This window comes from Liolophura sinensis, chromosome 13 (genome assembly GCF_032854445.1).
Source record: "Liolophura sinensis isolate JHLJ2023 chromosome 13, CUHK_Ljap_v2, whole genome shotgun sequence".
NCBI lineage: Eukaryota > Metazoa > Mollusca > Polyplacophora > Chitonida > Chitonidae > Liolophura > Liolophura sinensis.
Window position 1 is genome coordinate 14,033,652 of NC_088307.1, and position 27,037 is coordinate 14,060,688.

A 27,037-nucleotide genomic window follows, 5' to 3' on the forward strand; every position below is an offset into this window, starting at 1 on the left:
ACATGCAGTCATTATAACCAAAGTTTGTGAATAAATAGAAGAAAATTGTGGAATTCAATAGAATAACGAGTACCAAATGGAAAAATATCAATCGCATAACCTGAAGAGAGGTGAGGTGAGGTAATTAGCTCTAGAATCAGCACACAGGTGAGTCTTAGGTCGTTAGCAAAAAGCTACAAGTAACATGATCACCTGTCAGTATGACTATCACAATGACCCCCGGGGTTACTGTAGGCTGACAATACTGAGACGTCCAGTGAGATAAAGTAGTAGCCTAAATGTCACCTTCGTCACGTCATCGTCACCCCGAGGGCTTTACGCACATGTTCATACACCACATAGCTGATGCTTACAGCAGGAGCCACCTTCATGAAGTTAGGGGTTATTCCCCTGTACAGTCCTCGTGGCCCCTCCTCCTGCAGTATTGTCCTGAACAAAGCAGACATTGTCTCTTTTTGAGGGGAATTACCTGCAAAGTGAAAGTGAAAGTGACACAGCTGTAGTGTGCAGGCGCACAACGATCCAACTACAGTGTAACTGTAATCAAACACAAGCAGAAGTAGCTGATGCTGAAAGTGAAAGCGACAGGAAGTGGAGGAAAGAGGAAAGGTAGGGTGATATCTAGAGAGCGGAAATCGAAAGAAGTGAGAGTCTCACAAATGTAGTGATCAGGTGAAGACCTAACTGGCTGTGATCTAACTCAAAACAAAAGCGAAAAAAAAAGTAACTGACAGTGGAGGAAAAGGAAAGCGGAATATAAAGAAAGTTAAAGTGGGAGAAAGTGACTGTGACAAAATTGTAGTGAGAAGGGGAACAAGGACCCAACTACAGCTAAAATGATTGTTCCTGTACTCTACATGATTTTGTGAAACTGTTTTTCCAGACGCCCATGTTATGGTAAGCCTTATCAGAAACAGTTGCCTAACATTTTTGACAGGTCACATTGTACAACAGGACTTCTATTACCTTCAGAGATGAAAAGAGTTTGAACTTGGCCCATGGAATAGTGAAAGCAATAAACATGTAGGATGTTTGATATATTCTTATTTGTAATTACTTGTGGCAATTATAAAATTTCAAGTTAAACATACCAAATGAGCATTGTGAACAGACACAATTTATATACTTTGATGCATTCAGATAAAGATGAAGTTCCAGTAGATTTTTCCTCAGAAATTATCAGCTTTAAAAAACAAGGACATCTTTTGAAAAGTACTGTACAATATAGAAGATGGATGCAGCCACTTGCGCCCTGAATCTACATGTTTTAACACCAGTGGATTGAGAGATTTACATGTTCCAAAATTCCATGTTTTAAAAAAACAAAACACGTACATTTTTTGCTTACCTCCTCCTCTGCCTTTCTGCTTATAACGGGGTCCATGAGTCGAAAGATTGAGGACGCAAAATTTTATATTACAGTTAGCCTTGCGCATTGAAAACTGCATGACAATAACAATAAATGTAAAATACCGTGTTCTGAAACCGAGGGCTTTATAACTAGATGTGTAAACTTGAGAATGCAAGATTAGTCAAATTTGCATGAATTTTTTAGTTATTTACCATACAAATTTTGACAATCCACAACAGATTATAAATAATGTATCGTGTCTTAATTTTGCAGGTTGAGATTAGTAAGAAACCAAAAAATTGTGTGGTTTGTGTCACCCTAATTCCTCAACCCTTTTGCATAAGAAAGAGCAACTTTCAGTGCAATTTATGCTCATTTTTAATTGGATTTTGGAGACAATACTACATCAGTTGGATCAGCCAGTTTCAGGACTTCACAAAAAGTGTAATTTTATCAGTCAACACAGAATAATGCCTTCAGAATATGCTTGATATAAACATCTTGCAAACATGCCAAAAGGCAGAAGAATTACAGTACAATCTAATACCTCAGTGTACTCTCGACACTGAGGTATTAAAAAAAAACTCCACAACCCAAGTGGCCACATCCATCTTCCATAGTGTAAGTGTCTATGGGACTGAGTGGGTGTTAGATAAGCTGGTACCTTGAGCCTGCAGTTTGGTCCTGACTAGGGCCAGTGGGTAACTAGCTAACTGACCACATGTGCTGCTCAGGGTGCCACAGCCAAGCAGTACAAATATCCCAGGGTCTGCGTTATCACAGCGAATCATATACATCTTCTTCAATGTCTGCCAGCAGAGAACAGATACATGCAGTTGTAGATCACGGAATACACAGGATTATTCAGTTGTTTTATACATTAATTTCATTGTCATTTAAACCGTTTCTTTAAGTAGCACATGTAGAGCTTTTTTCCCACGGATATCAGATTAGGACTCCACGTTAAAGACAAGTCACAACACCCAACAAAGACGCAGTTATCTGGGTCAACTAGAGCCACAAAGCTAAATGTAATTTAATCCACTTGCCACATGCTGTGTATCTGGCTTAAAATCCACATGCTCGCAGGTAACATGAACTTTTTCACCCCATCTTCTGTTCCAACTATAATTATTTCATTTATTTCATTGGTGTTTTACACCTGCAGATTGCTGGCACACCTTCCCACGTACAGCCGGAGAGGAAGCCAGCATGGGCTAGACTTGAACTCACAGCAACCGCATTGGTGAGAGTGTACTGAGTCACTGTGCCGCGCTGGCACGTTAACCACCCCAAGCACGAAGGCCCACATAACCAACACTTGTTGTGGAGAGGAAAGTATGGCCTCTATCTGTAGCCTTAAGCTATTTCACCAATAATAGTATGCAGAGGGTTCAGCAAGAATTACTGGACATTTGGCATGACCTGACACCAAATGAGCAGTAATTTAAGGCAGATTTTCATTCAGGCAGCACACCGTTGCCTATTGGTTAAGGTGCTTTTCTATCAATTGCCAGGACACAGGGCATCCAGTTAAATCCCATTCTTGGAGATGTAACTATCTGACTTCCCATGTTTTCGTTGTTCTTGGCCTCAGCAACAGTAAGAGGTCGATGATAGTCTTTGGTGTGGTCTTGCATGAAGCCCACTGCTTGACCACCTACCTAATATGACACAAGCCACACACAGACGAGTAAGTAATTCGCCAAAGTTTGGTGGTTTACTCTAAACACTCCTGTTTCCATCCGCTCATAACACTGGCTTCCAGCGTTTAAGGGAACAATGCTTAATGAGGTTATATCAGAGATTTTTTGGCAAAAAAAATCAATCAAAGCATATCTAATCATCTATTTTTGCTCTTATTTTAGAGCTGCCCAAGTAATGACCTTTCACAAAATACAAGCCTTGTCTGAGCATGTATTGCTGTTCATACTCCATAATACAGTAAAAACAATTTACACAAACTGTTGCAATTAAACTTTTGCCAATTTCAAGAATCATTTTAACACCATAAAGAGTACAGGTGTGAGTCTGATATTTACTGAAAGGCAGTAATTTGGACCATTCTTGGTCATTACAAAACACTTTGATTTGATAAGCAAATATGAATAATTTGCCAAAGAAATCTCTACAGTCTTTGTAAGTATGAATTATTATACAACAATAAAATAAACAAATTCATGCCCCTCACCTCATAGACAGCCAGATCTATGCCTGCATATGGTATAATCCCTAACAGGTTAGGTACATAGCCCCTGTAGAAACTGTGTGGCCCCTCTGACTTGAGCACCTTAGCAGCGCAGTCCAAGACGCCGCTGTACTGACCCGTCCTGCGCAATGCTAACCTTGTCTTTAATACCTACAACAGAAATATACATGCGTTAAAATCTTCGCTTGGTGTAACTGCTTTTCCAAACTCCAGGTAGTTCAACTGTTTGGTGAAAAATGAGATAAATGTAGCTGTACATGTGGGGCAATTCCTGATCATTGTAATAAAACAATGAGGAAAATTTAGACCGAATCACAACTTCAATATTCAGAAATACATTTATCACATATTATATTATTCATGTATTTATTATATTATGTTATGTTTGCATCTCCAGTGATGTATACACTGCTTGAAGTTGAATGCTACATGCACAAGCTTTTCACTAGAATTCGATAAGGTAATATTCTGCTTTTAATAGCCCTGTTGAGAATAAGTAGATAGTGCCTCTTCATTCTGAACACTTTCACTTTCACTTTGCATGCGTCAGAATTCCTACCAAGAATGTATCCTATCTGAGCACGTCCTACAAGGCATGTGGAATGGGAAGTATGCGTACTTGAAAATATAAAGACCACCACAGACCAATATGTATACTGCATTCTGAAATCGGAACATACATGTACGTGCCTTATTTCTACAAAACATGGAATACGTGATTTTGAACTGCAACAAGAATCTCCATGAAAGTGATATCTTGGTCAATTGTTGACAAAATGGTCAAGCACATTTTTCATGCCCCCCACACAATTTGTATCTTTAAGTAATTATCTACTATAATTCTTCAACATTTTGCATGTTTACAAGGTGTTATTTCAAGCATATTCTGAAGGCATCATTCTGTGTAGACTGATAAAATCATACTTTTCATGAAGCCCTGAAATTGGACAATCCAAACAATGTGGTTTTGCTGCTCTATATAAATGTGCATAAATTGTACTGAAAGCTGCTCTTTTATCTGCGAAAAAGCTTGAGGAATTATACTTTTGAAATCTGCAGATGTCTCATTTTTGAACATCACCATCTGGTCATTGCAATGTCTTTAAAATTCATCCATCCACTTTTCTGCTGATTACAGTTTTGCAAAGAAAAATGCTCTACTGCAGTTTACTGGGAACTGCCCAGCTCAGGTCATGACCATACCTCCATGGGGTAAATGACAGTTTGGGATATGGCCCCTGCCAGGGATCCGGAGATGAACCGCTCTCCTACGCCTATCTCACACTGACTGTTCTTCTTAAATAATCGCTTTATCTGCCAGGTAAAAAGACAAATAGCAAAGTTAAAGAAGAAGAAAATTTAAATATCAAACAAATGCCACTGAAAAGAGCATGCATTTCCTCGCAAGTGCATGCCATAAAAAAAATTCTAATATGTACCTCAAGTTGATATATAATAAATAAAATTCGCTGTGGGCAACTCCATTTTGCCAAAGAACTAGTCCTGAAGTCTTCTGTGTTAGGAAGACAATTGCTGTCGAAAACCACGGCAGTGCAGTTCGTACATTTCAGGTAGAGCTCTTCTTCCCAGAAGGTAGTGAACAGTACAGTTCGTTTTCCACTTGATAATTGGGCAACCGGAATGTTGGATGTAGGTTCCCAGTTTACACAAACAAGCCGGCAGTTTTAACGACTCTCAATGGCTGAGAAGCAACACACCCCTAGCATAAGTTACAGGGTGGTAAAGTTGGAGGACGCGATGAACTCAGTGATTTATGCCAGCTTTGCCGCGTTCAGATTTAACGTGTATGGCGAGGAAAAATCGCAAAATTATGCATAAGGCACCTCTAGATAGAAAAAAATGTGCTCTTTTCAGCCGATAGTGACACTGTTTAAAAGCATAGGATTAACGATTTTAACCTGGAATTAACGTTAGTCCAGACTGAAGTGTCATTTGCTTTAGGACGAGACTGGTATCAAGATTTAGGCCTATCGTAACTTCAGTGAAAGACTTTGAACAACTGTCCCCAGGATATTAAACTGTACAGTAAAAGTGCTCAGACAACAGCTAGGGTACTACATACACGACATTTTCAGCTGATCTACACACTGTTCCTAATAAGGTCACAAAAATACAATGAAAACAAGATCATATCTAGAAGTTAAAATTATGGTTTAGGAGTTGCTTGTGTGGGTAAAAAAAAAAAACAAGATGTCTCTACACTGCTTTCTCTGTTTAATATTGTCTGTTATTTCCTGCCAAAGCAACACACTGTACAAACAGCCAACTACACGAACATGTGGGTTACAACAGATCAAGTCCGATAAAAAAACTCCCCACCCAACAGATCAGATAAATTTATTTATTTATTTGATTGGTATTTTATGCCGCACTCAAGAATATTTCACTTATACGAGTGTGGCCAGCATTATGGTGCCGGGGGAAACCCATGACCATCCGCTGGTTGCTGCAGACCTTCCCACATACGACCGGAGAGGAAGCCAGCATAAGCTGGACCTGAACTCACAGCCACCGCATTGGTGAGAGACTCCTGGGACATTACGCTGCGCTAGCGAGATCAGATAAAAGGTACATGCACACGCAGTCAATCTTGTGTTACATACATGTTCATATGCCATAAATTTGATCGCCGTCTCTGGAGCTATTTTGAGGACATTTACGCCGTTCCCTCGCCATAGCGACTTCACTCCTCCTTCGTGTAACATGTGACGAAAACCAGTGACGATACCTAAATTATTTTTACTTGATGCGTGTACCTGCAAGAGATGATAAACGCACACACTGAAATAACTTAAAAAATGAGTGCAAACAGTAGACCAATGTACACATGGCAGCGTAGTAGTACAACAGTGGCAGTTTTAGTTTATATTTAATATACTGGTAGACTACTTTTTTTCGGCTAAGTACAAAATTGAAGATTTAGCTTAAAGTTAAACATGGTACTAAGTCTTCAAACCAGTTTTGAACAATCAGGCCCTAGTCTCTCAGAGACAACATCTTAACCACCTAGCCATGATTCAGCCTCTATACCTGAATTTGCTGAGTTCAGATCACGTCATCCATTTGATATACATGTAATTGGTGCAGTGATCCAGTTAGCATTGGTGGTCTACTCAACAAGCTTGGTACAATCTGATGGAGACAAAGCTCAAAATCACATACCTGAAGAAAGACCTTTAACCTATCTAAAGGGGCAGTGCATGACCTTGACACAGCACCCGCTGCTGCCCCAGCTACTAGGTGGCGCCACCACATTCCTGTCTGTAACTCTGTCTCTGTGAAATCATCTGGTACCAATGTGTTCTCACCCACATCTATTATCTGCAAGCAACCAAGGGGAGCTACTCATGATAGAGAAAAAATACACAAGGACACAAACATACAATAAAAATTCTAACCTCACCATTGTACTTGATGTTGATACTTCATTTCTGTGCCTTCTTATTAGTACATCCCTATTTATTGATTGATTGATTGATTAATTGATTTATTTGGTTGATGTTTAATGTCACACTCAAAATTCTTTCAGTTCACACGATCATGATAGCAGTCTGTTTAATGGGGGAAGAAAACTCTGTAGTGCCCGGAATAAACCATCGACCTTTGGCAAGTTAAGCAGCTTTAAAAGTGAACATAGGGGTCTGGTCAGCCCTACAATTTTAGGTTCATAAATAAATTTCTAATGTTCCCTTGTCTTTCTGGTTTGTAAAATGTTTATAAAATAGGAAACATGTACTTCTAGGGTGTTGTCAAATTGCTGAAGGGTATTAAGGGAAAGCAAAGAATCAAAGAGTCCACACCAGTGGGTACACAAACCAAACACCTATGTGTTTTACTAACACAACGGGATCAAACATGCTGAAGGGAGCATGTATTTAAAAAAAAAAATTAATTTAAGTTCTGAATAGCCAAGAAAATGGCCGACAAAGGGACTGACAGACAAAGCGATTTCATAATAGCATAGATTTGGTTGTTGCAATTAAAACCGACGAGTGACACAAGAAAATCTGACCGTGGCGTGTCTCCAGAAGTGTAGAATGTCATGTATAGTTGAGCTTGGGTGTAACAACAAATACTCTCTCCACTCTTCCCAGTCTACCTTCAGGGTGCCATCCTTGTCCATCCTGAAATGTACACACACAAACAACGCTTCAGTTATTGTTGATCTACTTACATGTTTTTACATCTAGTTATGTAAGTTTTATGCTTTTTTGAAGAATATTTGACATCATTTGACAGATGCCACCAATAAAGCCTGAATTTGATAAAACCTGCAAATGCTACGTGTACAGATCCATACAAGTACAAAAAGCGTGATGGTTTCCTCTGGGTTTAGCCAGGTTTCCTCTGAGCTAAGCCAGGTTTTCTAAGCCAGGTTTCCTCTAAGCTAGGTTTCCTGACAGCAATACATGTACACACCAAATTAAAGGCAACAATCATATCAATACATGATAAATTAATTTTATACATAAAAGGGTGGACGAAGATTGACAAGCACATGGGGAAGGTTCCTTTTCATGACACTGTTCAACAACAGCTGACATCACACACCCCAGAAAGTCATCTTACAAAGACATCAGACTGCCTAGTTCTCATTACTTCATCATGAGTATGAAAATGTACCATGACAACAATTTTTTCTTAATTTATTTGGTTTATGAAGATACAACATGGGGTGTACTATTCAGCGATAGTGCCCAGAATAATGCACTTCATGTAGGACTTTCTAAAGGTGCCGTTGACCTCACATTGCAACCAACATCACTCGAAGAACTGTAGTAGCAAGGAACTGAATTCAGATTTCCCTCCCATGACTGCATATTTAAGACTTCTTTCTGACTGTTGTTCAACATCATATTCAAGAAGTTTTCTCCTTTTACAATGGTGAACAGTATGTCATATAATGTGGCTACATCTATATGTGAAACGGACTATAGAGATGCAGGATATAGACTGTATAGTTATGAGTGACTAGTAAAAGTTGTTTGCAGTTACAGACCGGTGTTCTTCGATAATTTACATGTATACAACACATGATATGGTGTCAGAGTGGTCAGACTAGATAGACGAATGGCCAAGTTCGAACCTCCAGAACCATTTTCGTTCGACAGGCCAACGGAATGGATAGAGTGGCGAGACAGGTTCAGTCGCTTCAGACACGCAACAAAACTCCACAAGGAAGATGGCGACGTTCAAGTTAGTTCGCTGATCTATGCAATGGGATCACAGTCCGGGGCAATCTTCAAATCGTTTGCTCTCAATGACAATGACAAGAAAGACTATAACAAAGTTCTGCAGAAATTTGATGAACACTTTGTTCCCAAGCGAAATGTGATTTTCGAGCGCTGCAGGTTCAACAAATGTGTGCAGCAAGACGGTGAAAGTGTTGAAACTTTTGTGCGGAATTTGTACACGCTAAGCGAACACTGCGACTTTGGTGATGCCAGAAATCAATACATATGAGACCGACTTGTTATAGGATTATTAGACGGGCAAGTATCGGAACGATTACAAATGAAAACTGACTTAACATTAGATGGTGCAATTGAAACAGCTCGGCACTCAGAACTAGTTAAAAGTCAGCGAAATGAAATTCGGTCAACCTCAGCATCAGCCGATGCTATACGGGTCACGCAGTCCCGGGCAACGCCTATAGTCAATGCCAGAGGTAGAGGTAGCCAGTCAAACAGACAAAATACGTGTGGCGGTGCCAGGCCTAGACAGAGGCAATCGCAGCAGAAAAATCCAGTCGGTAATCGTTGTACCTGTTGTAATTTATTACATGCACGTAATAAATGTCCTGCTAAGAATGCGGAGTGTAACAGATGCCACCATATTGGACATTATGAACGATGCTGTCTAACTAAAAACGTTGACATTGTTACTCATCAGACAAGCCAGCTACATCTTGACAATGGTTATAATTTCCTTGGAGCTGTTAATTGTGTCGACTCACAGGAACCAACATGGACTGTCAATCTTAGAATTCTCAATAAATCGATTAAATTCAAGATTGATTCTGGAGCAGATGTGACAATTATGTGTGAAACCACATACAATTCACTGCAGCCTAGACCAGCTCTCAAACCAGCCAGTGCTATGTTAAGCAGTCCTGGCGGAAATCTGACAGTTCGGGGAGAGTTCGAAACCGACATTAGGCTGAACGACGAGATCTTGGACCGAATACATGACGGACATTTAGGCATGACTAAGTGCATACAACGGGCCAACCAATCAGTATGGTGGCCAGGATTAACAAAGCAGATCCAGACTAAAGTTGCCCAGTGTTCCTACTGCCAGATAAACAGACCTAGTTTACGCAAGGAACCGCTAAAATCAACGCCGTTACCTTCACGTCCTTGGCAACAGTTATCCGCAGATATACTGGAATTCAAAAGTAAACATTACTTACTTGTAATCGACTACTTTTCGCGATACTTTGAGTTAAAACAAGTCCCGCGATTAACCAGTAATGTTACTATTCTCAAGATGAAAGAGATTTTCGCGCGATTCGGAACGCCCGAACAACTTATTACTGACAATGGTACCAACTCTGTCTCGCGAGAATTTAGAGAATTCCAAACCGCGTATTGCTTTCAGCATACGACAGTGAGCCCTCATCATCATCAGGGAAATGGTGAAGTTGAGAGAGAAGAAAATATTAGGACAGAAAGATCACTTTCTTGACCTAATGACTTACCGTTCTACGCCGACGCAGCCTACAGGATGTAGTCCGGCGGAACTTTTAATGGAAAGACCATTAAAAACAACCCTCCCCATTCTCCCCGAAAACTTAACTCCAAGGTGGCCGAACTTTGAGAGGGTGAGAGAGAATGATGATAGAGCCAAATCGTTGAATGAACGCTACTTCAACGATCGTCATGGTGTACGAGATCTTCCTGAACTGAAACTAGGCGACACGATTCGTGTAAAACTAGACAATGAGAAGGGTTGGGTGACAACAGGAATTGTCACAGATAAGCTCCCAACACCGCGATCTTATAATATCGAAACGAGCAGAGGCAAATACCGTCGTAACCGTAAGCATTTAAAGCCAGCTCCAGGTATTACTTACGAGATGACCCCACCGGAAGTTGACCCACTTGATGACTACATGCAGGAAACCCCTATTGTAGGAAATCAGCCTCAAGCAAATCAACATAGTGGACGTAAAGTCACGCGCTCTGGACGAGTGGTCCGACCTCCAAAACGTTACGGATTTGATTGACATTCGTTTCTAGAAGTTCTGAATAAGTTTACAGTTTAGCAGTAGTTAGCAATGTTGCTGTAGTGTAGTCAAAGGACAATACATTTAAAAGTTAATAGGCAACATTGAATTTAGATTTCTTCCATGCAGTTTGCTAGTTTAAGTTTGAAATTATATACTCAAAGACTTTAGTTAACTTCAGTTAATAGATTTTAGTAGTTGACAAACGTTTGATGGACTTAAGAGAGGAGATGTCATATAATGTGGCTACATCTATATGTGAAACGGACTATAGAGATGCAGGATATAGACTGTATAGTTATGAGTGACTAGTAAAAGTTGTTTGCAGTTACAGACCGGTGTTCTTCGATAATTTACATGTGTACAACACATGATACAGTATATTATTGGTTACAGGATATATTCATGAACTTTTTATGTACATGTCATAAATTGATTTGATTGTTGTACAAGTCATGTGTCCCCTGAGCTTCATGTCACACTGCACAAAAACACTAGTGACATCTATTGGCCTCCAGGGCCTGAGAACAACAGATTTGTTTATTTATCTGTTTGATTGGTGTTTATGGCGTGCTTAAGAACATTTTACTCATAGGATGGCAGCCAGTATAATGGTAGGAAGAACCCAGACAGAGCACAGGGAAACAGCCACGACCATACACATGTTGCTGTCAGACCCACCTGCATAAGGTTGGATGAACTACTAAGTTTTCAAGAACTTGTTCCCAACCCCACTGTGTATAAAATGCAGTAAAATACATGTATGTGGAATTCAACAATGGATGTACCCCATTCTACCCTGCTGTTAGTTGCAAGCCGTGTGTAAATATACATATTAAATAGAGGTGACTTGTTAAACAACATCGAGTGTGTCACACAACACACCGGTCGGTACAATTACCTCCCCGAGTTATATCATTTCATGCTCTTTATGTCTACAAATCGTCAAATGCCCGGAAGACTGCGCACTCTCACGATTTGACTCAGGGTTCAGCAGTATCAGGTTAAACAACAAATGCCGCTACGGCAGTGTTAAACCCTTAATCAAACCGTAAACTGGTATAGTATGTACAGAAACATGCAGGTACAGGAAGCACAAACACACCAGTACTTGATGTGCACAACACTGGAGAAAGTCATAGGAACCATTTCATTAGCATTAAATATGCATGCTGTTTTATTATGCACATGTATCCGTGCATGCACAACATGCTACTGTTGATTGACATGGTTATTAATTTCCTTTCCATCAAATGGACATGCATTTTCTTCAGGTACAGGTAAATCAATTTGGACAGGTACAATACCTATCTGTACGATGAAGGCACACGGACAATCTCCATAGCAATACAGGGAAGTATAACATGTATTCTATGACCAGGACAGCCGCAGGTCTGTATGAAAGGAGCATGGCAAAGGTGACAGGTCACTGTGACCTTGGTGACGACAACATACATTAACCACAGATTTGCTGAAATGTTTCGGTTGCGAATTCGTAGCTTCCATGATCAAGGTGGTTAGCGTGCCAGAACCAGGAGCCTCTTGCCAATGTGCTTGCTGTGAGTTCAAGTCCAGCTCATGCCGGTTTCCTCTGTGGTTGTATGTGAGAAGGTCTTCCAGTAATCTACCGATAGTTGTGGGTTTCCTCCCACCATAATGCTGGCCTTCGTCATATAAGTGAAATATTCTTGAGTACGGGGTGAAACTTAAATGGTCTCCATTTTATGAACATACACTGTACATGTAACTGCCATGTACAATGACAGAATCAACAAGGTCAAGCAATTATGTCAACTCTGGAATTTCATGTCAATACAAGGTTCAGACTCAGTGATTTGCCTATGGGCAAAATATGTGTAGAGTGTATAAGTTTTAATTTTCTTTACAGAAACCATATCATGCAAACAGCTTTTGGCCAGTCACTGACAAACTTTCTCACATACATATACAATGTACCAATATGCACACCATGTAACAGAGGAAGCCAAACTTGTGGTCTTCAAAGAACGACTACAAACGGCCACATGTGCAAAGTAGACCTCCTGCTACATATATTATCAACGAAGTCAACTGGAGACAAATGTCCTGTCCAATGATGGGTTTCAACCCCTAATTTGGTGGGTCCTAGCGCCTGAATGACAAGTGGTCATGATCCACCCCAAATGGATGTTTTAGTTTTTGTTCCTATTTTTGCATATATCCACAGAGAGGCTATAGCTGTAGAATTCTACCAGACACTTTGCAGGACTGGATAATTTCATTTTTGTCTAGAATTCTACCAGACTTACCTTTTGAGCAAATGCTTAGTTTCTGTGAGATGTCATATAGGCAACCAATTCTCTGAAGAATTGGATAATTTCATTTTTGTCAAGAATTCTACCAAACTCACCGCTTGAGCAAATTCTCAGCTTCTGTGGGATGTATACAGACGCCCAACTCTTTGAAGGACTGGATAATTTCATTTTTGTCTATTCGGCCTGCAAAACAAGAAGTTTTAACACATACATGTAAGTAAAGCTACATGTAAGTACATCTTTGTCAGTACACATCAATTCCAGCCAAGCTAGTTCTCAAAAGATGATCCAGAAGCCAGTTATCAGCCCGTTTGTAGCTTGCCTGTAGTTCACCCCTACTTTACAATGTATAATTAAGAAGCTACGGTCAATCACGTATAGAACACAATTTACCGACACTGGCACAATGTACACATGTTCATGCAATCATTGCCACTTTTAGCAATGTATGTGTGTACGTGTCCTAGCGTATACTGTCCTGCTCTGGCAGCAAGACTTACAGTATACATATATAACTGCTGTTGTACAGCGAATGTACATGTGTAAAAGCATCATTATAAATGGACTAATTTGTATATTGTACACGACCCGAAAAAAGAAATAAATATGAGCTTTAAAAACAAAAAACCAAGAAAAAAACAATAGCACATGTGTATCTGATAAAAACAAAAAACATTTCTTCCCTACATTAGACAAACCTTCAGCCTGCACATATCTGTTAGCAATAAATGAAAAGTGTGATGCTTTGTTTTTTATAACAGCTGAATCAAACTTGTGTTATCAGAAGCACAATAATGGATCAACCATGTTTGCATGCCATCTTGTTTCAATTTAACTTTATAAATCTATAATACAACAGTTATTGCAAGTACATGCATGTGAAAGAAACTGCACAGATAGTCTCCGGGATCATAAAGTGGACACAACTGAACATTAGGCTTCTAAATTAATATGATGATTGCACGGGCGAACAGTACATGCAGCTGTGAATTGGTCGCAATTTTAAATATTGTGATGTGTGAAAAATAGCTACGCATGTATATCCTGAATATCCAAATATTCTGACTGATACGATGCCATTACTCTCCAAGACCAAAACCAAACAATCGACTTCCTACAGTCTCAGTGACTGGTTGCTTCACTGTACACCCAAGACAGTGTACTAAAGAACTGATGCTCTACACCTTCAGAGATTGATTGATTTAATCTACACTGTAATAAAGAACTGACTTTCTACACTTGCAGTGACTGATTGATTTACTCTACAGTGTAATAAAGAATTGGCTTTCTACACTTCCAGCGATTGGCTGATTTACTCTACAGTATAATAAAGAATTGGCTTTCTACACTTCCAGCAATTGATTGATTTACTCTACAGTGTAATAAAGAATTGACTTTCTACACTTCCAGCGATTGACTGATTTACTCTACAGTGTAATAAAGAATTGTCTTTCTACACTTCCAGCGATTGACTGATTTACTCTACAGTGTAATAAAGAATTGACTTTCTACACTTCCAGTGACTGACTGATTCCCTCTACAGTGTACTCAAGAATTCACTTTCTACGTTTCAAACGATTGACTGATTTACAGTGTAATAAAGAATTGGATTTCTACACTTTCAGCTTCACTCACAGTGACTGATTCACTTCACAATGTACTCAGCGATTGTTTGATTCACTGTTCGTTGTACTCAAGAACTGACTTTGCAAGGAGAGGAGAGGAAAAGAACATGTACATGGCAATGAAAAGCTGGAGCCCTGCTACTAGTAAGCTACAGGTGAGCTACAAGTGAGCTCCTGGTGAAGAAATGTTTCAAAACAATATCCATGGAATCAATGAAACTCTACATTTAGTTTCTTCTATTACAAATACGTTTCATTAAGTGAGATTATGCTTATAAGGAGAGCATACACTTTGACTGCTACAAACAACAAAACATTTTTAATGCATACACAGTTCATTCAAGTATCATTACTTCATTACCTAATACAAATCTTTAATAGCTTGTTAAATAAATGTACATCTATGTGTATTGTATGCCTTTTGAAATATATTGTTTGGTAATTGAGGTGGAATTACCTGCCTTTGATATTTATTTATTTATTTTTTGGATTGGTGTTTTAGGCCGTACTCAAGAATATTTCACTTATACAAGGGCAACCAGCATTATGGTGAGAGGAAACTGGGCAAAGCCTGGATTTAACCCATGACCATCCGCAAGTTGCTGCAGACCTTACCACATACGGCTGGAAAGGAAGCCAGCATGAGCTCACAGCAACTGCATTGGTGGGAGACTCCTTGGTCATTACGTTGCGCTAGTGCGCTAACCAACTGAGGCCCTGGTCTTTATAGTTACAAAAGCCTGTGTACTGTCACAAATGTCTGTGTGCAGTCTCAAATGTCTGCATGTGTACAGTCTCAAATGTCTGCATGTGTACAGTCTCAAATGTCTGCTGTCACAAATGTCTGTACGGGTACAGCCACAAATATCTGTATGTGTACAGCCACAAATGTCTGCATGTGTACTGTCACAAATGTCTGTGTACAGTCACAAATGTCTGCATGTGTGCAGTCTCAAATGTTTGTGTACAGTCTCAAATGTCTGCATGTGTGCTGTCACAAATGTCTGTATGTGTACAGCCACAAATGTCTGCATGTGTACTGTCACAAATGTCTGTGTACAGTCACAAATGTCTGCATGTGTGCAGTCTCAAATGTTTGTGTACAGTCTCAAATGTCTCCATGTGTGCTGTCACAAATGTCTGTATGTGTACAGCCACAAATGTCTGCATGTGTAGTCACGAATGTCTGCATGTGTACTCTCACAAATGTCTGCTGTCACAAATGTCTGTACGGGTACAGCCACAAATGTCTGCATGTGTAATGTCACAAATGTCTGTGTACAGTCACAAATGTCTGCATGTGTGCAGTCTCAAAAGTCTGTGTACAGTCACAAATGTCTGCATGTGTGCTGTCACAAATATCTGCATGTGTACAGCCACAAATGTCTGCATGTGTAGTCACGAATGTCTCCATGTGTACTTTCACAAATGTCTGTATGTGTATAGCCACAAATGTCTCCATGTGTACTCTCACAAATGTCTGTATGTGTACAGCCACAAATGTCTATGTCTACAGCCACAAATGTCTGCGTACAGTCACAAATATCTGCATGTGCACTGTCACAAATGTCTGCATGTATGCAGTCTCAAATGTCAAGTCCTCAAACACCCTGTTTAGCAAATGTTCTCTTTAAATAAGAGGTGAAAACACTGTGTAGATTATTACAACATGTCTTGTACCAGCCTGTGACTCTGTGCCTGGCCATATAAGACACTTGATTTACATCCTCTGACACTTTATGAGAATAACATTAACTACTTCTCCAGGATTTCTTGGGTTTTTTTACAGCTGAGTTTTACTAGACTTTCTTATCATGCTTCAGGCAAATTAACATACCTGCCTAAATAGCCTTTTCTCCAGTGTAGAAAGGCATTAACTTAATCAGCTGATTTTACATAACATTTCACAATGTTATAAATCTGAAACCACTGGCCTTGCTTATAAGATCACCAAACCACTGGTTAGTTTTATAAAAACACCAAACCACTGGCCAGTTTTATAAGAACACCAAACCACTGGTTAGTTTTATAAAAACAGCAAACCACTGGTTAGTTTTATAAACACACCAAACCACTGGTTAGTTTTATAAGAACACCAAACCACTGGTCAGTATTATAAAAACACAAAACCATTGGCCAGTTTTATAAGAACACCAAACCACTGGTCAGAACACCAAACCACTGGTTGGTATTAGAAAAACACAAAACCATTGGCCGGTTTTATAAGACCACCAAACCACTGGTTAGCATTATAAAAACACAAAACCACTGGCCAGTTTTAAAAGACCACCAAACCACTGCTTAGCATTATAAAAACACAAAACCATTGGCCAGTTTTATAAGACCACCAAACCACTGGTTAGTATTATAAAAACACAAAACCATTGGCCAGTTTTATAAAAACACCAAACCACTGGTTAGTATTATAAGAACACCAAACCACAGGCCAGTTTCATAAGACCATAAAACCATTGCCCAGTTTTATAAGACCACCAAACCACTGGTTAGTATTATAAAAACACAAAACCATTGGCCAGTTTTATAAAAACACCAAACCACTGGTTAGTATTATAAGAACACCAAACCACAGGCCAGTTTCATAAGACCACAAAACCATTGGCCAGTTTTATGACCACCAAACCACTGGTTAGTATTACAGAACATCAAACCACTCGTCAGTTTTATAACAACACCAAACCCACTCATCAGTTTTATAAGAACACCTCTCCTCCATTATAACAAGTCCAACACACAATTCAATATAACTCGGTCACAATCATGTTCACCAAATTTGTAACCATGCAGTTTTTGCACACATCAGTACACTTTAAGAAGTTGCAGTGAAGGAAGCATTCATATTTCATCTGTTTTTTCATTCAGAGGTTCGAGTTGTAAAGTTATTATTCATTTTATTTATTTATTTATTTATTTTACTTCTTATTCAATGGAAGCCATGATATCATCCTGATTTTTACAGCTTAAAAATTTTTTTTACAGCTTACAGATAATATTCAGAATTAAAATGTGTTCATTCTTATATTATACAAGCCACAGGATACACAGAGTTCATAAAAAAGTGTTTCACTGATAACAAGTACAGGGTATGGTAGACATTTGTCCCCAACAACAGTGTTATAATATGGGAGAGGTGTTGATGCATTCTGTCCTTATAAACACTATTCACACGTAACAAGCAGTGACAGTTCCTATTTTCCACAGACTGAAACAGCTGTACATGTACAGCAAATAGCTGTGTTACAGCTGTATGTATTACAGCTCGAACAACGAACAAAGAAACGCCACTATTAATGAATTAATCTTTGAGCTTTCAGGACATTAAAAAAGATGCTATGAATCTTACCATCTTGATTCGTATCTATTTTCCTGAAGAGTAGACGTAGATTTCTCTCATGTTCTGTCATGTAATAGAGGAAATCAGCGAAGTCGATGTGGCCATCCCGATCCCTGTCTGTGCTTCGCAGGAACTTCTGTGAAAACAGCGTAAAACGGGAAATAAAAAGTCATTGGGGGAGTACTCAAGAATATTTTACTTATATATGACGGTGGCCAGCATTATGTTGGGAGGAAAACGAGCAGAGCATGGGGGGAAACCCACAACCATTTGCAGGTTGCTGGCACACTTTTCTGCGTACAGCATGAACTGAGAGGCTCCTGGATCATTGTGCTGCACTGAAGTAGGATGATAAATTTGCAGTTTAAATACACTGAGACTGACCTATAGTTCTCTAAGAAACTAAGTCAAATTAGTTCACCCCACAAAAACACGCCTTTATTTACTGAAAACAGGTAAAAACCACTCTAAGTGATCACATCAAAGATTGAAAACTGAGACAAAATTTGGCCTTTTACCTATGACTCCTACATGTATATGTATGCACATACATGGAGTAATAAAAAGTATCAAAATGATTTCATTTATACTATATATTTTTAATCATGCTCTGAAGAAAACATTTTGACAGCAAAAATGCAATTTTTAATAGTGTAGAGCAGGAGCATTTTATAACTTACAGTGACAGTAGGTTGTCTTTTAGAGTGAGTGAGTGAGTGAGTGCTTGGGGTTTAACGGCGTACTTAACAATTTTTCAGTCTTATGACGACGAAGGAATCCTTTGAGTGATTGTTATGTAATGTGCTTCCTTGTTGCAGGACGGATTTCCACCGCTCTTTTATCTAGTGCTGCTTCACTGAGACGCCTTACCGAAGGTAAGTAAGTTGCCCCACCCGAGTCATTATACCGATACGGGTCACCCAGTCGTTGCACTATCCCCTTCGTGCTGAACGCCAAGCAAGGAAGTTACAACTTTCTCTTTTAAGGCCCTGGGTGTGACTCGACCCAGAATTTGGGATATACGACTCCCGAAGCGGGCTCCTCTTTTTAAAAGACAAGATTTAAAGAATACATATGAACATGTCCTGAGTGTACAATCATGTATGTTAATATACATGAAGGTAAAATCCACTTAGGACAAAGTGATGTCAACTCATGTGGGTAAAATCTGCCAAAAAACCAAAGTGATGTCAACTCATGTAGGTAAAATCCACCAAACACAATGTCAACTCATGTAGGTCAAATCCACCAAACACAATGTCAACTCATGTAGGTCAAATCCACCAAACACAATGTCAACTCATGTAGGTAAAATCCACCAAAAACAATGTGATGTCAACTTGCAGAAGGCTGATACTGTTTTCTCATGCATCAACAGATCAAACACGAAACAATGGAGTTAATGACAGGGATGGGTTCTGTCGAAAAATAATGATTTTGTCATTTTTGTTATTAAACAAGAACACGTTTGACTTGTACCGGTAGCTGGAAAAATAAATATTTACAGTGTTTACATGTAACTTGCAGTCTATTGTCACAATGACCATTTTGACATTAAAACATGATTAACTATACCCATGCAAAGCACAAGTTATGGCTTTTGAAATGAATGTTGATCAAAGGTTGTAAAATGGCATCAGTGCCCTAATATAACTGACTATCAACTGAGCATTAGAGCAGTACAAAGTGGGAAGGAAAGCACTTCTGTAGTGAAACTGTCATCACTTTTGACTAACTTACAGACAATGAGTATCCCGTGATACAACGGGAGAATCTTGTACATGTGCATTATATATATATATATATATATATATATATATATATATATATATATATGTATATATATATATATATATATATTGTACATGTCCTTGTCCTTGTTCAAAAAGCAAAAAAAAAAAAAAAAAAAAAAGGGAAAAAACCAAAGGGATAGGCTGTAGAAAAATACATGAGCCAGCTAGGTATACCCATTTTTAAACTGACGGAATTGTCAACAAATGCAGCTTTCAGGAAGCCTGTGACATAAAATGTACATTGTATGGTAATATTAATGATGTTTTGAGAAGGTGTACTAGTATATATTATATGACCCTCTACTTGAACTGTATTCATCATATGCTTGTACTGAGTTCAACTTGACCGCAATGTGTGGAGGATTAAACCAGGAATAGAGGAGAACAAAACAAGAGCTAACATGTTCAGGTACATTTAAGTTTAAATAGCTTTGATTGTAGAGAAAGCGAAAATACAAGGAGAACATCCTGTTCACGAGACGTGAATACTGTGTGAATAAGCTTGAGCACTGCCAGTATAGCAGTCATGATGTCATTTTATGTATGTAATGCAGCTTACAGTTCCTTAGTTATGTAATACGTATCTATATACATGCAGTAGCTTGTGTGAATGCTAAAAAGCTTTGATCTCAAATCTTCGTGATGACTCAACAAGGCCTACTTCGCTTCAATTGACTGTGACCCACCAAGCTAAAGAATTATCCACAGGGTGTGACTGTGACACGTTATCCAATGGAAGACTCAAGGACGAGCTACACAGAACGTTCAAATGACGGCAAAACCCATTGTTTTCTTCTGTGACATTGCAGTGCATGTGTACTACATATATGATTCATGAGCACACATACATCTATAACTGTGACGTAATAAAGGAAAGAACAAATGAGTTCAAAGCTTTGGACCATCTTGTTACAGGCAATGAGTTTAACGAGTTCCCCATTGTACACAAATTTGGCAACTAAAAAAATGCAGTCTAATAGTAAACTGGAGTATGGGAACCAATTTTTCTTTGACAGCACCAATTCCTGCATGTTTCCTTAAAATTACACTGTAAATCTTCAACCTTTTTGACCTCTGAGGCACTTTTTTCAGTGGAATTTATGCATATAATTATTATGAAAATGACACTGGAATGATTTATTTGTGTCAGTAAACCGACAAGCTTCACAAAAATGTGAAAATTATTTCTCAACACCCCACAGTTATCTCAAAATTTTTCAAAATGTTGGTCACGGAGGCAGTTGAAAAGGTTGAACGATTACGGCAGTTTTTATCTAGAGCTTACATGTACAGAATAAAAATGTATTTCTGCGTTAATGAACACAGTGGAAGATTACAGGTAGGCCTACATTACATGATACATATATACACAAATACATACATACATACATACACACACACACACACACACACACACACACACACACATACATACTGGTACCAGTATGTGTTTAGAGAAACGCAGAATTGCCCCCAAGTTAGAGTGGGTGATACTTACACTGACATGACCTGGTTGTTGAGTGTGACCCTAACAAGGACATTGTAACTTTCTACAACATGGTCTACAGCTATCCAGTCACAATCTAGGAGAAGTACATGTACCAGCTAGGAACATAGGTATAACAGATTAGAGGGTATATGTAGAGTTCCCAAGATCAGATTCGAGCCAGTCATGTACATAAATGTATCTTGACAATGAAATTACTGGATGCCTTCACTACTGAATACTTGTTAAGTACATACCTGTAGATTAAACAGAAATTTATGACAAGTGGAAACAACAAGGCCCAGAGTTTTGTAAAACATACATTGCAAGTATTATTAAACATGTTTAAAGATTACATGTATCTCTTACCATCCACAGCGTCTCATGCATATCTGGTACACAGAGTTGTTCAGCAATCACCTGAAATCCACGGTAATCACCTTTATACACCGGTAAACTGTCAGGTGAAGGTCTCAAGCATGTGACTGCTACATGAAGATGCCAGGTGAAAACCATAGCCCGACGGTTACAGGCATGACTGACACTTGTACGTAAAGTCTGCTACACAGAGTTTTCAACACATGGTTCATCACAGGTAAAATATCCCAGACACAGTTCAAAAGAGATAATTATATGTGAAAAAAAAAATGACTTCTAGAACACACAGATTGCTGTACCAGCATCAACCAGGTTAAAAACACACCTGAATCATACAGGTAGGATACATGAACGCGCCTTAAAGGGTGGCTGAACTAGATTTAGATCATGGTTAATAGACAGTAGCATTGGAGCTACATATATATATATATACATAGTGGGGCTCCATAGGGTGGGTCATCCTGGAGTGAGTTTCGCAATTCACCTTGTGACACCAGCTTTAACCTTGTGACATAATACACGGGCAAAGGCATAAAATTTTAATAATAGGAAGAAATCTGTTACATCTTTGACCAGAACTGGTTAATTTGCATTTGACATACCCTAATTCCTCAAAAATTTCGCATATGAAAGATCAACGTTCAGTGTAATTTGTTTTTAATTTGGTTTCAGAGACAAAACCGCATTGGTTGGATTGGCCAACATATTCAAGGTTTCTCAACAAGTATACCTGTACTACGGAGAATAATGCCCCCAGAATTAGCTTGAATAAACACCTTGCAAACATGTAAAAATGCTGAAAGCAGTAAGTTATTCAACAGACAAAGGAACACACTGTACCCCATGCATGCCCCTAGTTCATGTTCGAAGACGCAAAATGTCATTTGATTAAAATTTTATGCTTTTAATCAATTTCTCAAATGGGGCTTCCCTTGCCGAGGTAGTTAGTGTCATTGCAGTGCAATGACCCAAAAGCCTCTCACCAACACGTTCGCTGTGAGTTCAAGTCCAGCACATACTGGCTTTAGTAGTACTCTGAGGCCGTACTTGGAAAGGCCTGTCAGCAACCTGCAGATGGTCCTGGGTTTCCTCCCATCATAATGCTGGCGGCGCTCATATGAGAGAAAAAAATTTTTAAGTATGGCATAAAACACTAATCAGCAAATTCTGTATAACTATTATACAAAGGTTCTGAGTGGAAGGGTATCAATAAATCATTTGCATATTTATATACTACATGCATTTACATGTTAAACAGCTAGATTTGTATTTGGCTGCTTTGATCATCTTTCACACATGATACCACAATAGAAATGTGTCTAACTAACTAAATGATTGGTGTTGCATTTAAAGCCGAAGTCAAAAATACTTAACTTATACAATGGCAAAGACTGGGATTGAACCAACCCCTTGTCTACCAGAACTACATGTATTGCAAGAATGAGTGAGTGAGTGCTTGGGGTTTAACGTTGTGCTCAACAATTTTTCAGTCATATGACAACGAAGGAATCCTTAGGGTGTATGTAATGTACCTCCTTATTGATTTTCATTGTAAGCTTTGATTTTTGGGACAGTCTACGGAATTTTAGTATTCCTGACATACAACATCTACTCAGCCAACAGATGTTCACAGTTGATGATTTCATTTTGCTAGACCAAAAGTGGTGGGCAAAAGTTTCCATACAAAATATATGTAATAATACAAACTAAAGAAAAAATTTTCTAAGACTATTCTTCTCTATATCGGTTCATTTATGACTGGGAATATTGCCAAATTCATTTTTGGATGGGTAAATGAAACTTTCATGTTATGTTATAACAGTTATTATAAACACACATATATGCTTCAATTAAAACCTCTATACAAGTAACAATTAACACCAATCTGTGACAAATACATGTATATAGGGCACTAGACACATTTATGTATGTCACAGTCTGACATGACCACATAAATATTTGTAGATCTAAATAACTTAATCTTAACTCAAATGATGTCCAAAAACTCAATACTGAAATGGAAGTAAATGTACATGTACATGTAGACTCACAAACTTCAACATCTTAATACACCACTGACTTTATAAATGAATTACATACATGTATAATCTCAACATATACTGTATATGTAAACTGTGATGTGTCCCCCACTCTGAAACCTCAGGCCATATACGGTATGCTGACCTCTGACCTAGATGTATGGTATGTAGAGTAGCCAGGATTCAAACCATTCAGGAATGGTGTACAGAGCTTGAATATCAGGTGGGCGAAATGTGTAAGGTATGTACATGATGTACAATGACGATAATGTACATGAATGAGGCCAGGTAAATCAGGTACATACATGTATATGCCTAGTACACTGTTTTTAGGTATAATTTCCCTCTGATGTTAATTAGCAAGTATTTCGTTTATTTTACTGGTGCTTTAGGTGGCATACCACACTCCAGACTTATTCAATGTCAATTTTACCTTTATAGGATGTGAATGTATATGTGTGAATATTAGATAAACTAAGACTCATATTTAATCTGAATATACTATATATATACTATAACTATATATCAATATGAGTGAGAGAAACAGAAAAGTGAATGCAACTTGTAGATAGTATGAATGCAGAGGTCCAATAGAATACATGTATATTCAATATACAGTGTGAATAAAAAATACACCACAGGGTTAGCCAGCTACCCGTCCATCCATCCGAGAGAACAGGTGAAATACGAAACTGGTATTATCTGGAGACCCTGTTTTCACCAATTTAACATGAGAGATAATAGGAGAAAATGAAATCTGGACACCCTGCCTTAACAAAATGGCTTCAGAAAGGGATATTTGTCACTTTATTTCTTACTCTAATGTGGGCATGAAGCCATAGGCATATTAAGCTGCTAAAAGTGTGCTTGAACTGGATTTGAACCCACAAGCCTACTGTCTTCAAGGCATACATGTGCTTAATGGTCCGAAGTGAAAAATCCCCCAGGCTTCTTGCATGTAATGCATGTACATGTCAACGAATATGTAAAAATAAATGTTAGTTGTACAAAAAGTCACATGTATAACACCAATTGCAGGTACATGTATAGTGCAAGTTACTGCATGTCTAACAATTTGAGCCATGGAGAGTTATCTCCCTTCATCTTTGCAGCGCATACCTGTGCCAAGTGTCAAATACATGTATAATTTCTGATCTTTTCTTTGTGTGTCTACATCATGTTGTATACTGGTACTGTGACTTAAAACCTTTAATAAAACTTCAAATTCTGCTAAAATATTACAGATATACAATATCAGAAATGAAGGGACTACTGACCAGAACATGTAATGTAGAATGATGGTAAGATAAAAAGCTAAATGAAGAAGCAAAACTTGTTTGCTTATTTATCTGACTGATGTTTGGTACCACTCTCTGCAGCTTTTGAACTGTGCACATGACAACAGCTGGGTTTATAGATGTAAAGCTAAAAAATTTAAATTTGAATCTCATCCACTGACTGGCCTGATTTCCATTCACCTTTATCCATGCACTTGGTGCAGAAAGGACACTGAGTCTTAGGGGAGGTGACGTACTCTGATTTCACCAAGTGCTGTCTGCTGGGGAATTACACGTGTTTATTACCGCCAAGGATTCAGTGAAGTTAAAGGTGGAATTGGGTGAACAACATGTAAGTCAATTGCAGTACCTTATCAAGAAGACCTTTCAAAAGATTGGTTAATTTACTCTTACAGCCACAGTATGTTAGTATGAATCATTCTCTACATATATTTAATAATCAAATTCATAAAGAAACAACATTGACTAGTTGTTGGTGAAGATGGTACTAGCCTCAGTAACACTTAAAATGAGTGCAAATTACATTAGCCAAAGTTTCCAGATCTTTCACAGTTACACCTAATCAGCTCCTATATACCTTTAAGGATTTACAGTAAGTTGATCCTGTGTGAGATATATCTCTTGCTCCAACACTCACTTATCAACGTGTGTGCAATACCTTCTATAATTGTATGGCATATGTAGGTTTTGGTGACCTATCATCCATCGTACTTGGTTTTGTGAAATATGTGGTTTTTCCATCCCCAAACCGTAAAAACGCTTGGGTTTTAACGTCGTACTTCACAATTTTTCAGTCATATGATGGCAAGGAGATATTACATGTAGGTGTGTGCATATATACTGTGTCTTTGCCACCCAACTCAGTCACATTATACGGACACCGGGCCAACCATTCCTGTTTCTTTGCTCTAAACACTCAGTGTTGAGCACCAAGTGAGGCAGCAAAAAGTACCAGTTTTGAAGTCTTTGGTATGACCCAACCTGGCAGACCACTTGGTCAGCTGAAGCCTCAGAAGCTATAGTGCACTCGGAAGCTGTGAACTGCAGTATTAAAATATTAATGTCCAACAAATATGTCAAAGGTCTCACTACAGATAATTTGTTGGTCAGATAAATTACATCACTGCAACTATGATTTACAATAATGAACAGAGCATTATTACAGTATTGGCTTCCAAGTCAAAAGTTCCACTACTTACTCTTCAGCCACATAGCTGGATATTGTTTGTAGTATATAATTCTATTACGTTAAGCACGGATTGTAGCAATACTTGAGGATCTCATAGTTGACGGCCATGTCAATGCATCGTGTCTAATACTGCCACAATTAATGTTAAATTTAACTGAACTGTGCCATATAGATTAACAATGACAGTGTGCATTGCAACATTCAGTGCACTTTATAGACCCACTACTTCCTGAAAAAAGAGAGAAACTTTCAATAATTTCAATAATTTCATTTACACTGGAATCTCCATGGTCATGTAATTTGTCAAATGGAAGCCCGAGCATGCTGCTTGCAGCTGCGGCTTTACTGCATCATACATGTTTCCCTGTTCAGTTTTCTCTTTTTTTTTTCAAGTATATATTTGTCAAACACCTATGGATGGTTCAGTTTTTTTTTCACTTACAACATGTGCATGACCCATAACAGACTTCTGAGAGTATACTCACCCTGGCATGGTCTTCCACTTGTGGAACCCGCATAGTTTTGAGGGCCTCGCTGAGATCGTGAATGTCAATGCGCCCATCCTTATTCGTGTCAAGACGATTAAACAGATCAGTGAATTTTTCTTCTTCGTCTGACGTTAATTCGTAGTCATGGTGCGCCGAGGCCCTTTCACTCAGCGTCAAGGATGACATTATTTATTCAAAAACAAAATGTTATTACATTTTTCATCACATTCACGAACTACATCACCGGTGACATTAAACGAAAACGAGGTTACACGAAAGAGGAACG

At 38.6% G+C, this 27,037-nt stretch overlaps 1 protein-coding gene across 1 annotated transcript; it reads right to left on the bottom strand.

The window, feature by feature from the left end:
* LOC135480224 (calcium-binding mitochondrial carrier protein SCaMC-2-like) lies at positions 1-27,003 on the bottom strand. The gene is made up of 10 exons (XM_064759999.1): positions 26,749-27,003; positions 18,090-18,216; positions 13,199-13,286; positions 7,594-7,705; positions 6,744-6,902; positions 6,185-6,337; positions 4,764-4,874; positions 3,543-3,710; positions 2,016-2,160; positions 1-469 (listed from the first exon to the last, which is right to left on the bottom strand). Exons 1-10 carry the CDS (start codon positions 26,935-26,937, stop codon positions 291-293), a joined length of 1,431 nt encoding a protein of 476 aa, XP_064616069.1. The 5' UTR covers positions 26,938-27,003; the 3' UTR covers positions 1-290.
* Positions 27,004-27,037: the final 34 nt, after the last annotated feature.